This window comes from Melospiza melodia, chromosome 5 (genome assembly GCF_035770615.1).
Source record: "Melospiza melodia melodia isolate bMelMel2 chromosome 5, bMelMel2.pri, whole genome shotgun sequence".
Classification (NCBI taxonomy): domain Eukaryota; kingdom Metazoa; phylum Chordata; class Aves; order Passeriformes; family Passerellidae; genus Melospiza; species Melospiza melodia.
In genome coordinates, this window is record NC_086198.1 from 690,306 (window position 1) to 706,774 (window position 16,469).

General features: G+C 33.8%; 1 protein-coding gene across 4 annotated transcripts in view; it reads left to right on the forward strand.

Annotated features, from left to right (window-relative positions):
- TUSC3 (tumor suppressor candidate 3) overlaps window positions 1-16,469 on the forward strand; it is a 108,047-nt gene that overhangs the window by 38,118 nt on the left and 53,460 nt on the right. For all 4 annotated transcript variants that reach the window (XM_063155947.1, XM_063155949.1, XM_063155950.1 and 1 more), the window contains exons 3-5: window positions 7,096-7,213; window positions 9,553-9,693; window positions 10,247-10,387. In XM_063155947.1, the coding sequence (XP_063012017.1) occupies window positions 7,096-7,213; window positions 9,553-9,693; window positions 10,247-10,387 (400 nt within the window). The remainder of the gene's footprint in view (window positions 1-7,095; window positions 7,214-9,552; window positions 9,694-10,246; window positions 10,388-16,469) is intronic.

The window sequence follows — 16,469 nt, forward strand, 5'->3', positions numbered from 1 at the left end:
TGAATATGTATTAGAGTGCCTCTAGTAGTCTTCTAAGTTCAAGATCTCTCTCTGCAAGTCCCTAGTGCAATAAGTTAATCCAAAAATGACTAATGATAGGGAAATAGGGCCAAGACACTGAAAGGTAGTCATGCACTTAATTACCTCACTAAATCAGAAACTGTGCTAATAAAACCTTCTTCAGCCAAAATATGCATTAGAAATTACTGTGTTTAGCAATAAATGGGATTATTGAGCAGGGAACTCTAAACACTATTTAAATAGGTGGCAGAATATTTTGTAAGACTGAAAAATGTGGGCTGTATATGAGGTAATACTATTTCTTGTTTTTAAATACATTTATTTAAACTATATGCGAGGTTGGTAAATGTAGTAGTGTGTTAGATTTCTGATGTGTTGGAATGTGACATTTACAACTGATACTTTAACTTGAGTATCTGTAATTGTCTATGTTTTTTATTAGGTTTTTGGTTTTGTATATATTTATTTTGTGTCATTGAAGTCAGTTGGTCAGTTTTGATGGAGAGTACATAAATTGTCTTTCCACTTCACCCTCCATATATGGACTGTGAAGCTGAAGGATTAGGTACAGAAATTGTCCAACATTCTCAGATGAAGTTAATTTTTAGTTCAGTAGTTTCTTTTCTGTTGTTTCTTCTTTATGTTGGCAGAGTTCAGCTTCAGGAGATGACACAGCAGTTGAAAGTTTATTATATTTTTTTATATCATTCCTTATTTACCAGTGGGTAAAGCTACACAAGATGCACCAAGTTCAGCTTTATAAGGGTCATTGTATTTGTCATTATAATGGCCTTGGCAAATTGTTTCCATGTTCTACATATAGGTCTTTTGTAGGGCATGTTAAACTACATAAATATTGCTGATATTAAGGAAGTTTATTTTGCTTGCAACTGTATATTGTTTACTGTGCTAAAAAAGAGCCTCTAAACTTCATCTTAGGAAAGACCAGACTAGATATCTTGTACAGTAGCAACTGAAAATCTTTAAGCATAAAATGAAGGAAAAATGAGCATACTACTTTCAGTTGGGTTTGTTTAAATAAATGTGAAATTGCGATCCATTTGTTCATGTGAAATAAAAGGAATTTAATGAGGTTGATCATACTGCACATAAAACCATTATCAGGAAAATCGACATTTTCAAATCAATGGTTAATTAATGGACAGGAGCACTGTAAGGATATATAGAACTGAAATGCATGCATTACTTGATTGTTAGATATTCACTAGCCACTTTGCTTAAGGGCTAAATTGATTTTTTAACTTAATCTGTAATGTTCTGTGAAGATGCTCTTGTTCAAGATTTAAGTTAACTGCTACTAGTCAAAATTTTTTTGGAATAGTTGCATAGAGAGAAAAAATCAATGTCATATTTGAAATATGAAGAAGTATCTAGTCTGAACTCTTTGACTTTGAATAACTTTGCCACAAGAATGAAAACTTTTTTCCTCTCTAAAAATTGAGCATGGTTGGTTTATGCACCACAAAACTATTAAAACAAAAAAGTTTTCCTTTTGGTGTGTAGATTTGACACTTCTGTATTTTATCTTTCTATGATACATGTGGAAAGCTGACCAGATTTGTCTCAGACAATCAGAGGATTTTCTCTGTGCAGCAAGGAGGATGTTACAACATCAGTCACACAAACCATGTGATTTGTGAAAGTGTATGGAAATCATATCAATTTAAAATGATGTGTTAAAATGCTGCATACAAAGAAGTCTTTGGCACACTAGATATTTAGATAAGCTTTTGTATGCAAAAAATATCCTTTCAGTCAATTCTGTCTGAATCAATCTAGTCCTAACACATGAAGACTTCTGAAAGCCAGCAGCTATGTACATACATTAGTACAGCCCATAGTCACACTTCTGGAGCTTTTCTCAAGGAAATTTTATCTTCATTCTAAAGCAGAACTCCTTCATCTAGCTTTGTAAACAAACAAACAAGTTCCAGTTTTCTGATCTAAAAAAGTATTGAAAGACGTGATGCCTTTACAACTGTGTTAGTGGTAGCATAAATGTCAGTTTTTCTGTTGTCCCAGTTATTTAAGTCCAATATGACACAGCTGGTGTTAGGAAATGAAGTAGGAATAACTGATTAGCTATTCAATGTGCTCTCAAACAGAGCTGGAATGCATTTCTAATGGCTTAGGATGGGGTTTTTTCCATGCATGTTTGGAAATGTGTCTGATTAAACTGTTTGGGTTCCAGGAAATTAAACTTGGTTGGTTTTAATTGATTTACCTGTTACTGCTGGTTTTGGTGTATATATTCTTCAACAGTACACTGGAAGTAGATACTGAAAGGCCCTTTGATGCACTGTGATGATGCATCAGTTTGGATGAGCAGGCAGAAATAATCTCACTCTAAATAGTGACTCCTCAGGATGTAAGACTAGCTTCCTTTTTCCCTTTGTCCTTTCGTCTTCACTCAGCTAAATAGTTTATCTCTGTTACCCACATCAGTCACACTGCTGAAAAAAATTACTTATGTATGTAAGAAGGAGAAAAAAACACATTCCCTCTGACAGGAATATCTTCATAGAGATGGAGGGACTGTTCCTCAGCCTGTACTTTGTATTGCATACAGGCAAATGGTAACTACTGGACTAACTTGAATGATTTTTGGGGGAAAATTTGCTGCCAGCTTCTGTGCCTTTCATCTTCTTGCATCTTGCAATCAGCTCCCTCATTTTATTATCACTACATTTTCCAAAGTCATCAGCACCTTTTACCAGCCAGAATTCAGTGACCCCCCTGCCTCACTTGATTATTAGTATTTTGATTTTTACCTACAAAAGGGCTTTAGCTCAAGCCTGCTCATGCTGACTGTCCCCTGCATCTTCCATTGTTATAATTAGCTCCTTTTTTGTTTGTTGCTGTACCATCTGACCACTCCATAAACACATTATATAAGTCTTTTAGTTTGGTTTCTGAGCTCTGCTTCTCTTATCTGACTGGCAGAAGCAACCATCTCTGCTTTGAATACAGGTGCATACAAGAGGTGTTTTGTTTGTTATCAAACAGTTCAGAGTTTGGTCTAGTTCATTTTTCAAATTCATTGCTGGGATATTTTCATTTAGAAAGGGATATCTGGGTCAGAGGAATGAGACTGGTCACTTGAGCTTTTCCCCAACAGCTGAGGCCCATCAACAAAAAGATGCATATTTTGTGTTAGTTTTTTTCTTAGTGTTCCTTGAAAATATGAGAAGAAAATGGAAAAATACATGAGAAGAAATTCCAAATGCTTTTATTAGCATCTACCATATCAGTGAGACCTCCAAGAGGTTTTTTAATTCTGAAAAAAAAATAATTTTGTTGGTTTCTCACTTAAAAAAAATCTCAGAAGACATCAAATAGCTGATGCAAGAGTAGATCAACAGCAAGAAGAATTGTGGCAGTCAAGGAGCATCATCAGAAAGATGAAACAGGATCCAATGTTTTAGTTTTTTGTTAGCTGATAAAGAGTAGAGAGTGAGAAAATCGTTGACAAGTCTCTTAAATGTAGTGAGACCTTTTGTTCCAGGAAGGAATAGGAAATTTAGAACAAGCTTTTTAAAGTTCTGCAATTGCTTTTCCTGTGCACTTCAGGACCTTGATAGAAGTATTGATGAGTCCTGCTTAACAAGGCAGTGATTTTATACTTGGATCATAACAGACTCCTTATTCTTCCTGAGATCACAATTTTTTATTCTTTTACTTTGCAACTTCTACAGAAGAGGACCTCATAGCTTCTTTTCATCTGCAGAATATTGAAAATTTCATGGGATGCTGTAAATAGAATAGCATAGATTTTAGCTTTATTCTCCTTTTATAGATACCTGGATTGCAAAACCTGCATGGTTTTCAATGTGTTTATACTCTCTGTTGCATTTAGTTAATTTGCTGGACACATTTGTAGATTTTTCAGTGCTTCTCATCAAGACATAAGTCATCTTAAACAAAATCAAATAAGCATTCTGAATTTATAGTCTTCTTGACACAGAGGTGTCAAAATATGCATTTAGCCCTTTGTTCCTTCAGTTTTGGGGAGCACCATTGCAAATAAAAACCAGAAGTTGTATTGGAAGTAAATTGCAGCACTGATCACAGTTTACTTTACAAAGATGGATAAGAATGTATAAGTAACCTGGTAGTACATTCTGTGCCAACTGTACATTTTTAAGCATCGTACATACTGTGCCAGAAAATAATGCTTTACTACTTTCTTTCTCAAATAATTCCATACTCTTTTATTCTTTTCCTAATATTCAGTTTGTGTTTTCCTTACTATAATGTCAGACCAATAGAATAAAATTATTCTCATTAAATATATCTCAAGTTATACAAATCTGATTAACTGCTATACACACACACAATTAATCTTTTTAAATAAAACTTTTAATATTTCATGAGCACCTCTTGCATAATGGAAGAATTTCTGTAGAGCATTTGCTTAGTAGCTTACTTTCCAGTATATTGAATTTTCTGAGTAAATCTAATAGTAGCATTCCCTTTTGATCTGGCCACTATTTTCTGCCAGCTGGTCAATATTACAGTTGTTGCTAGCTCCTGTGTTGCTGTTATGATGAAATTCCAAAGAGGTGACTATAGCAGTGATAACATTCAAATCTTCTCCATCTATTAAAAAATCCTGTCAAGAAAATGAGCAGTGCTAACATTATATTCTGTCGAGTTCAGACCAAGTGTAGTTCTTTGCTTTATGCCTTTATAGATTTTCACATAATTATTCTAGTAATTTTGTATAATTAACATTGCTTCCTAGAAACAGGCTGGTAGAATGGGTATGAACTAATTATAGAGATAGGTAGATAAAAACTTGACAGTTGATATTGTCAAGTTGATAACTGATAATTGAAGACTGAGTTTTTTCAGTCAAGTACTTATGCTTTTTACTGTTATTGTGTCTGAGAAGGATTGAACCAGTGCTACAAAAAGTTACTAATGTTATTCTATCAGAAATTTTTCAATTGGAAATGATATAGTGGTGTGTAGGATGATCTTCAGTTATGAGTGTGTGGTAATCCTTTAACTTTGTATTCCTGCTGCTCCTTGTTTCACTGTTTTCCATACCCTTCAAGAGCTTCTATGAGGATGCATCATAGAATGGTTTGCTATTTTCAGTGAGAGGATGAAATTGTGCTTTGAGTCTCTTACAAAAAAATGCAGCCTTTTGAAGAATAATACTTTAAATATTACTCATTAATTCAGAATAGTTTAAAGATGCAAAATATATGGAGATCAATGGGAACAAGAGACCTCTCAAATAGTGGGGCCATAAGTGGAGTATCTAAATTTCCCAGAAACACTGTTTCATCACAAGTGAAAGGTAGATAAAGAAGAATGGTGGCGTCAAGATGAACTGATTTTCATCTTGTTCTTATAATAAAAATGGTTCAGCTTAAATATAGCAGGTTTAACAGAAGACTGCACTACAGATATTGCTTAAGATTTTACAGCATTCCTTTGATGTGGTCTGACTGCCCTCTTCAGGATGACAATGAATGTTAGTCTGCTTAGTGATAGTATCTGTTTCTAGAAGTAACCAATCTAATGCCTAAATTGCTTCTTTTCTTTTTTTAATTGCAAACTGCCCATTGAGTAAGGGTGTTAGGTAGCAAATTTTACTGAGTCAGGTAATAAGGGTGAAAGTTGAGTTTTATTGTGCTTCACGTTATTTAATTCTTTGTGGGAGTAAGAAATCATCAATATTTATTTTGAATCTTGGCATTTTATGATTTTTTTTTTCATGTACAGTAGACTTCCTAATAATACACAACTGTGCTGGAGTTTGTATGTAATATATTTCATGTCTAAGGTTGATCTCAGTTATGGAGAAATGGGGAAGGTCTTATGATATCTGTGATCCTGTAATTGTCTTCCCTTCTTTGCTCTCTCTTATATATGTTTAGTGCAAAGTTTCTCTTGAGCAAACAGATTTTTGAATTTACCGCTTTTAAATAGCATTCTGCATCATGAAACACATAGAACTGTTTTTCTAGAAACACTGTTTTGAAAAAAGCTGCAGAACACATTTATACTACTTCAAAATCTTATCATATGCAAAGCTGAGTTGTCAAGTGGTAAACCACTGGTTTGGACTCTACTGTGGATGTGATTAAACAGTAATATGGAAATTGGCCAAGGAGTCTCTCTAAATCAGAAAGTGTTGCAAGCATCCCTTCATTTTGTGTTTTTTTTCCCCTGAATTTTTGTTGGTATAGATTTGTCCTGTGGAATAACCTGTGGTTTTATGGCACTGTGTGGTTAGGGGATGTCATTGCTAGTATTATTGTCCTGGAATTCCCTTTGTCTTTCTCTTCTTCTTAGTAAAGTCAGAGCAAAATTGTTTGTTTTGGTTTGTGTTCTCTTTGGGTTTTTTTCGTGGATTTGTTGGTTGGTTTTTGTTTGTTGTTTGATTATTTTCTTTAGGAGAATATTTAGTAGCAAATCACCTTCTAGTGCTGATGGAAAAGTTCAGATATTGTACAAAATCACCACATCTAGAACGCCTTTCAGAGAAATGGTCTGGAGTTTGTCATGCTGCTTACAAGCCTAGTTTTTATTCCCTCAGGATCATTTCCCCAGTGCTTAGCAGCTTCTTTGGCTCTCTTATGGCTCTGCTATTTTAGGAACATGCTGCTTTCACTGTTGTGTGCTGTTTGTCCCCTAGTTTCAGAATTCCTTATGTACAGCTGTTTCTAGCAAGGATATCCTGATAGCACCCTCAAGGGCCACATAAGCGTATCCTGGCATGGATCTGTTAGCAGATCTATTTGATACTTGCAACTCAGACCAGTCCTGTTTACTGAGACTTTAAATATGGAAAACATTACTTTTTCTTAATGTTATCTCGGGATTTCTCTTGTATAGTTTAACGTAACACATTTCTAATTTTGGAGGTGACAAATTTGAAACAGAAAGTTGCATAAGGAGCTGAAACTTTTTAGTTCATAGTATGGATGTGAAGAACGATACTGCAAATGTAATTCATCTAACCATTGCAGCTGATTATAGGATATTTTTTTCAAGTGAATGGCATATGGATATACATTTGTTTCTTTTTCTTAACAGGCAAGCTAATGAGGAATATCAAGTGCTGGCTAATTCATGGCGCTATTCATCTGCTTTTTCAAACAAACTGTTTTTCACAATAGTGGATTATGATGAAGGGGCAGATGTATTTCAGCAGGTAAATGTTGAATACTGTAAAGCATTGTTGATTTTTACATGTCAATTTGTCAAATAATAGAAGATAAATTAGTTGTTCTTTGCAGGTGCGTACCCCTGTTTTGTATACAGTTTCCTTCTGGTTAAAAACATAGCAGTTTCTTAAACATCAGTGAAGACAGACTCTACTAATAACCACTTCTAGTATTTTCCAAGTGTAGTTTATAATCTTTGTTTATAGATTCCATTATATGTATATGTATATAAGCAACGTTTTCTAGGCAATTGTTTAGGCCATTTTTTAGAATTAAACATGCTTTAAGTAACATTTTTCATTTAAAAATTTCCTTTATTTTCTCTTTAGGGAAAAAAAAGCTCTTTAGTATAAGAGCCTTTTAATTGCTTTTATGTAATGCAATATTCTTCAGCTTCAGTAATATTTAGTCTGGAATTTCTTCAGGATAAAGAGAAAAGACTGTTTTACAATTTAGTTGTTGGCTGTGAAGAGTAAATTTGGAGAATAGTTTAAGGTCTGCTCTGAAATTGAGAAGTCAAGGAAAAAGTCATCTCTTGAAAATGAATACTGAATACTGGCATGTTATCTTTGATATTTGTCCATTGGTTGAAGCTAAAAGTGCAGGTCAGGAGGAGTGAAAAACTTTGAAGTTATCTGTATATTTTAAATACCTTTTGGTGAAGTGTGTGACTTTAAATGTTCAGGGGAAAGATTAATATGTCTTTTCAGGATACTTACTTTAAATAGTTTAAATAGTGTGTTTAATAACTATTTTTACTTCTAGTTGAAATATTAGAATACATTGTGTGAAAATGGTTATTAGTGGCATAAGATTTTGCTTTAAAAATTAAAGACTTTTTTGCTATAAACATTAAAGCTTTATAACCTATAGACCATATAGACTGGAGAACTTTATATATGTTGTAACCTGCATGGTTATAATAACACAAAATATATTGTTTGACCTTTTCTTAAGCCAGTCAGCACATGTTAGAAGAGTTCAGTTCAACTTATAACTTGTATAACAGGGCACAAATTCAGTTTATTTTAAATGGTATGCATTTAAAATCATGTTTACATTTAGACAAAATTGAGCATAAATATGTAAGAGTTTTTTTAGGAGATAGAGTGTTAAGAATAAGTTTTACCAATGACTGTTTCAACGTGGATTTGAGGGAAATGTGGTTCTAACTTGACATTTATGTGTGCAAAGTCATGTAATACTGATGCCATAGCAAAAAAAACCCCCATAAAGTAATGTGATTTTGATTTTTGCAGCTTTTGCCATGTTTATAGAGAAATGATAAACCAGTTCCAGATCAGCTGCCTCCAAACACTGTACAATGTCTGGATGCTTCTGTATCTCATAAAATATTTTATTTAACTATTTCACAGCATGTGTTTTAGCTTCCCTTGGAATATTTTTTATTTCCAAATCATTTCAGTAAAAAGGGCTATTTTTTTTTGCTTAGATTGAAAATATTTTATTAGCTGATAATTTCTATTGATAAATTCAGCTTTGTACTTGATTCAATATAAATTTTTGCTAATGTGGTGTGAACTTCATTTTTCAGGATATAAAAAAACCCCTTCTTTATTTAAAAAGCTCCATATTGCATCAGCTTTAAGCATTACCCCTGATTTTTTTTATGTTAATTTTCATTTCTTCTAGTGCTTTATTGCATGATTTCTGAGATGGTCTGAATACAGAGGAATTTTATATAGTGAAATGACATTTTCCTATACTGCCTTGTGAATCTGAAGTCAAAATTTCAAATAGCAAATGTATATGTAGATCTATTTGTTCATCACCTTTGAGGTTAATATCCTGTGAATAGTTCCAGTGGCACCATCACATAATTAATAGTAACTTCTAGGGCAAGTTATGTAGCTTAAGCTAGTTATCCAGTCATTTTTGGATTCCAAAAAAGCCTGGTCACTGGTGGTTAGTCTCTTGTAGCCAAACACCATCAAGCTACTTTATTCCCATAGAATTATAAGTTAATATACTTTAATAGATTGGTTGGGTGCAGGATCTTTGTTTTGCCAATTACAGGAAAGGTCTTACAATGTATGAGAAGTTTAAAGCACTAAGATACTCTTATATAGAAAAGCTTGTGGGTGAAACATTCTAAATAATTAAACATCTTGAAGAATCTACAGGAAGGAATATTGTGAGCACTCTTTTTGGAGGACTGTATATGAGAATATTTCAAAAAATGTAATGTATGGAGGCAAGTGATATTTTGGTGCTAATTAGATTTGTGTTATTGAGGCTATTGTGGTATTATATTTTGAGGATAAGGTTACTAATTTTTTTCCTGCTGTTTTTCCTGGTTTTGTAGCTGAATATGAACTCTGCTCCGACTTTCATGCATTTTCCTCCGAAGGGTAAACCCAAGAGAGCTGACACATTTGACCTGCAGAGAATCGGATTTGCAGCTGAACAGCTAGCTAAATGGATAGCTGACAGAACAGATGTTCATGTAAGTCTTTCAGCAATTCCAAAAGTGGAAGGTAAATGTATCTTTGTGGTTTGAGACAGGTTGACAATAAATTCCATCTTTCCTTAATAACTTTTTTTGTCAAGCAAGGGTTCTACAACACATTAAAAAAATAACATTTTTGGTACTTGTGAGAACTTCTGCAGATTATATTCCATTCTTGCTTTGTTGTAGTCTAATTCTGGATGAAAACAAGCAGTAATAATTAGTTGTTAATAAATAAAATATGCTTTACAAAACTTTATACAAAACACTTAGATTCAAAGGTAGCTGCTTTTAATTCAGACACAACCTACAAATCTTTTGAAGAAATAATCTTTCAGAGTTGCACAGTTCCAAATTAAACATGAATATTTTTCATAGTATGTGCTCATTAAAGAAAGTACTTTTTTTCTTATTAAAGTATATTTAGGGACTTGTCTTGCTGACTCTGAAACCAAATTTCAGAGGTGCTCCATTGTGTTTGGTGCTCCACATGGAAGATGATCTGTATGTAAGCATTTATTACAATCTGTATTTTCATTTTTCCTTCCAGATTAGAGTGTTCAGGCCTCCTAACTATTCTGGTACAATTGCACTGGCTCTTCTGGTATCTCTTGTTGGTGGCTTGTTATATCTGCGAAGAAATAATCTAGAGTTCATCTATAACAAAACTGGCTGGGCCATGGCAGCTCTGGTATGCAGATTTTTCTTTACTAATATGCTTTTTTTATTGATTTCCTATCTTAGGGTATGTTTTTATTATTTAGAGGATAAATTAAAAACAATTAAATTAGTACATTTTTCAGAATTATACTGTCAGAAAAAGATTCACAATCCAGATTTTGGGTCTAATTCACATAAGAAGTGAGTATCAGTTACTATGAGTGACTCACTAAAAATGAGAAAATTCTCTAATAGATTCAGTTTTTTATTTGAATTTTAGTATGAAAATATTTTCAATAATGGTTACTGATGTTTATGACTATGCTACAGCTTGCCCTTTTTTGATAAAATCCAAAATGTCAATCAATTGGTTTAGCACAGATATTGATGTCAGACTGTATCAATTTAGAGTAATGAGAGTTTGAGAAAAAAACCAGAGGCTTTTATGTCCTAAGACAGTGATAAAAGATCTGAGAAGCAAAGAAAAAGAGGGAATTGTTTCCAAAACTGGTTTCAGTAATACTGACCTTAACATTCTACTGCTGGCCTAAATGCCTGTAGGATGATCTAGAAGACTAGATCTACCCAAGTGTGTTTGAAATTTTAGTCAACTCAATCCTCAAAACCATAAATAATGAATGAAACTTGAATTTGCTTAATTGTGTATTGCACTGTGTTTATTTACATGGTGGTTTTCAAATAAAGGAGTAGACTGATGAAAAATGCGGGATGTGCAATTTAGGTGTCTCAGTTTTAAACTGGAAATGGTATTCAGGGATGGTAGATTTGTCACAGTGCACCAACAAGCACCCATTACTCTGACATCAGTGTGACTGACAGAAGAGGAAAAATCTGAGGAACAGCATCCACTGCTTAATTTTCGGGGACATGGCATCAGAAGCATGAGTTTCAACACTAGAATAGTGTCTGTAATTAGTGAGTCCGCTCCAGGATTTTACTGTTCTAGTAGTTACATCAATGGAGAGCACTGCTTTTTAGATATTCATCGACATTTTTTTTTGCAATATAAACAAAGCTTTTATTCTTTTGACATTTAGATGATTATTTCCTGTGATCATTTTAAAGACTTCTCCACAACTTGTATCAATATGAATTAACATTTCTTAAAAGGACATGGCTAGGATTTTATATGGGATATGAGTTTTGTTTCTACATCAGCATTCATGTTGTATTTCTCATCTAGGCTCTCTTACCCAGGAAAGCTTGCACTTGGTGATCTTTTGAGGTCTCTTTCAACCTGGGCTATTTCATAGTTCTATGTGTTTTAGTTCTGCTAGACTTTGGTTATCATAAAACTGTTTCTTCCTATTCAATATCATATTACTGGTTTGCTATTCTGCTCTAATTCAAAATTGTGACAAGATACCTTCTTTTTGTGGTACTGTCACCTGATGGGCCTTTGGCAGGCTTTATCTCATAAAGGTCAAAGATAAAATTACCTATTATCTGGTGAGTTCTAATTTTTATGTCTACATTATTAATGAGATATTAAGGAAAGCTCTTTGTTCTAAATTCTTTAATATTTGGCATTAATCTTGAATAATGGCTACTGATAATGCTGTTTTCTCTCATGTGCTGCCATAGCTTTTCCTACTAGTGTAGGAAAACATTTTTATTTAAGCAGTTTGTTATTCTACATCATACATTGAGGAAGGAATACAGAACAAGTTTTCAAATAAACCACCACTAAGACTACATTTCAAGTAGAATGAACATTCCTTTTGATCTAGGGAGCCAGGTTCAGAATGTCTTCTCTGTACCAGGATGTAATTTGGAATATCCCAAGATCTAGCACAGAGTTTTGACATGTCTCTCCCAAAGTCTTTCATATTTAATTCCATATATTTTTCTAGGTTATTTTTCAATGATAATGCTTTCTAAAGATGCTCTACCACCAGTTAGTCTCGCATTTGATATGTATCAGCCTTTTTTTTTCTTATTTCTAATTTTTAGCAACAACCTGACTAAAACAATAATTATCACAATAAAATAGATACTTGTGTCAAAAAATCAAATAAAGATATGTAATCAGTGGTATTTCCTTTGTTTAACCATGCACTCTATCTCTGGGGACAACAATTTCATCTCAATTTCATAAATTCAGACTATTCAGATGAAAAGTTTGTTTCAGTGTTTTGTGGAATTGTTTTTTTTTCCTCTTGCAGAGGTTAAAAATGAGTCCTTCAAATCATAGAATCATTGTACTACAAGCTGCAGTAAATAGTAGAAGATGTAATAAAATTGAGAAAATGAATGCATCAATTTTTTCTTAGAATGTTTGCTGTTCTCTTTAGCAGAAGCTGAAGAGTTTGCATCTGAACATGACTGCTGATTGCTGTGTAGAAAACCTATAATGACATTCAGTTGAACTCTTGAGGACAGATCCAAATGTAATCAAATATTTTAAGAAATGTATTAATGTAATTCAGTAATTGTCATCCTGCTGATTGTATAGACAAGCAAGTAACTAAAATGGCATTAATGCCCTATATTGTTGCTAATACTTTTCCTGTAAAATTCTGTTTACATTAAAAATTAATAGCACTTAAAGGATGTTTTAGGAAGTGGTCTTATATCTGAAAGTATGTTGTAATTAATCATGGCATTGAGCCAATGCTTTACTATTTCAATTGTTACTGCTCTGACTTCACAATGTAGTAAAAGCCCCATACCCTGTGAAGTGATGGTTTAGCAAAGATCATACATTTACCAGAAGTCCTTTCCTGTTGGTTTTATTCAGACCTGCACAGACATACACATTAATTTTATAACTTCTTTTTGGTGGAATCAGCAGGGACTCCTGATTGCAGGCTTTTGGACAGATGACCTCAGTTAATGACTAAAATTTGTTGTGATTCATAGAAGAAAATGGGCAGTCACTAATATTTTATATATATATATATGTGTGTGTGTGTTTGTGTGTGTGTGTGTATTATATAAAGTAATAATATATTCAATATCATGTAGTTATGATTCTCTGACATAGTGCTTTTTTTCTACCAGTAAACTTAGAGCTTCTTCTTTTTTGATAAAAACTCATTAAAAGGAAAAATTGATAAGATGCTGTCTAGTTAAGGAGAGAAATAAATGCCTAGAAAAATGCTTGTTATGAGGGGTATAAATACGTAATTAATGTTTAATTATAAATCATTATGTTCTTCATGAATATTTTTTCCTTTTTGACCTTTCAAAACCAAGTTAAACAGAAATCCTGGCAAGATATTTAAAGGCTACATAAAGCCCACATTTTCAGCAGGAGTGTTGACAATTATTTTGCTCCTTATTGGCTATTGTTTTTTCAGATGGTATAGAGCTGAGAAAGCACAAAAGCACTTTTCTAAAAGCTTTAGGTTTGAGTTTTAAATTCTTTTTGGGTGTACTGCTAGGTGGCTAGTATTCATTAAACATAGTCAAAATAACATTTTTAAATTCCAACTGAAACCTTTTCATAGAGATTATGGCGTTCAGTGACTGAAAACTGTATCATTGCAAACAGAGGACTCTTGTTTTCTTCTTCTTGCTTTGTTAGAGCTTCTCAGTTTCCTATGAACAGTTTTCATGTTCTCAAATCTTAAAAAGGAAAAGGTGGTTACTTTTCATTTAAATGAAAAGTGGATTGTGTCACTCTGCCTGATTGAATGATCTGTTGCTAAAAATAAGAAGAAAATTCTCAGCATAAAGAGTGTGCTGTTTTGACAGAGGATCCCAGAAATATTAATTTGATAATTTCATTGATATAAAAATGTTGTCTCGTAGACAGTATTTCCAGTAGTGTTTTAGAAGAACATTTAGGAATGCAGTTTTTAATGATGCATCTAATAGTTTTGATAGACTTGTAGAAGCAAGACCACAGGTTTAATCTCACGCATTGATTCCAGTGCCAGCTCACACAAGACCATCAAATTGGTTTTGCCCTCAGCATTAGAGTGCACCACAGCAATATTTGTGGTTTCATCCCTTCACTGAAGCACTGCAGGCTCTGGTAGCATCTTGTATGCCTTAGGCATTTTCACTTGCAACATTGCCCAGAAGAGTTTTAGGATGGCAAACCAGGGTGACTTGAGTCCCAGTACATAATATCCCAAAATATGTCTTTTGAAATCACATGTAAAATTTATCCCCTAGATTATTCTGTGCTTTAATTCAAAATCTGCTATTCATCTATGGATATTTTTCCCTCTGACATGCCAATACAAAGATGACAAAGGACTTCAGTCCTTAGATATTTTTATTATCCTGTCCTTTTATGCTGGTAGCAAGAAGCAATCCAGACTCTTCAGGATTCTTCATTTCTTAAGCAGAGAGAAGAAAAGGTCAGATGGTATAAACTAGGCAAGGTTCTAACAGTTTAGATAAGGAATTGCTTCATTTTAGACAACAGTATGTGTGCTGAGAGTTTCTGTTCTGTTGGCTAGACTGTCTTTTGATAGCGTTTTCTTTACCAGGCTGTTGTTTTCTGCATGTAATTTTCAGTTTTACTTTATGTGTATATTTGAGATTTGCCTGTATACCTGTGGAATCAGGGAAGACAAAAATCTGTGCTCAGATTAGAAGGCAGCTGCCTAGGATTTAATTCTCTTGGGCAAAATAGGACAGGTCACTTGAATGAGGAGACAAGGGGTGTGTTTCCTGTTCTTATAGCAGTTAATGGGTATGAGAAATGTGTACTCTGTGGATATACTCCCCAGTACTTGCAGCACATAGTAAATTCATCAGCAGTTATTGGTCCAAAGGAGCTTGGAGGGTCTTATGGCTACTAGTGACTTTTTCACCCCTTTCTGGAAATGAGGATGAAAAATTAATGTGCTTTATTCAAAGATGAACACTAGAACAGAGGTTTCTCTGTGTGGCTAGGTAGGCATCCTAAAGAAAATCAGTAAATTCTGATTGTTAATTTCCTTTTTTTCCTATAGTTAGAGGTTTTAGAGATGTAAAATTTAAAGATACAATTCTCTTTGCTCCTGTTTTGCACTCTCTTCTTTAATTCTATATCTCTTATTGGAGAATCTGATAAGTGATGGATTTAGAAATGGATTATATAGTTCATAGCATGAGAGCCTTCACTGAGTGCAAAAGCAAGGCTAAACTGGATAAGAAAGGATTACATTTCTTTAAAACAGTAATTCTGAAATGGTTAGAATTTACATATACAGAACAATTTAGAAATAAAGTGTAGAACTAGCTGTCATTCATTTTTATTGAACCTATGCTTGAATTTAACTACATTCATAAATGAATCTAAAATTTCATTATCTTTCTTACATTACCGAGTTTCCCATGTTCTTGGGTCTAAACTTGCAAAGAAATCTCATTATTTTTGTTTTGTATACTATCTGCTAATAGGAAGCTTCTCTTCAAAAGGCATACTAAATGACTTTTTAAGCCTGCAGTTTTGTTTGATGAACTAGCAGACAGTGTTAAACAAAACTTGGGCCTTTGAGAAGGGGATATATTAAACACAAATAAATAATTTGCAAGGTTTGCAAGACCAAGAAGTTGAGATACTCTGCTTATGTGCCTGTGAAGTTGTGTCTTGCTTGTAATTCGGTGTTCTGCTGGGACTCTTGGTGCTTAATTTATCTTTTATCTGTTCTTAGAAGTCATGTGATTTACACAGAAATGCACCATGGGTGAGCTTAAAGCAGCCTCCCCCTTAGTGAGCCTTAAGGATAGAAGCCATGAAGGAAGCATCACTTGTAATTTGTTAACAAGGTCCTGCAGTGGATCCACCTACACATGGAGTGTACTCACCTAGAACACCACTGTTTGGCTGCAGAGCCAAGTACTCTGCTTGCTTTTATCATTTAGGTGCAAAATAAGCTATCTAAATCTGGAAGCTCTTAAAATAGCATAAACCCTGAAAAATATCATGAACTCCATTGATAAATCCGGTGGCATGCAGCAGTCAGTGGCGTTCTTGGGGTCTGAAAAGGAGAAAGAAGGAGCAGATGGTGGAAAGGTGTTTCTGTAGTCTTCCTCTCTGTAGAACTGCTGAAATACAGACTCTACTATGGAAAAGTAGCATTGTGATTAGAGATAAGTACTCCACTTGACTCTTCTCCTTTACTCCAGTTTTCATCCTTTGAACTTTG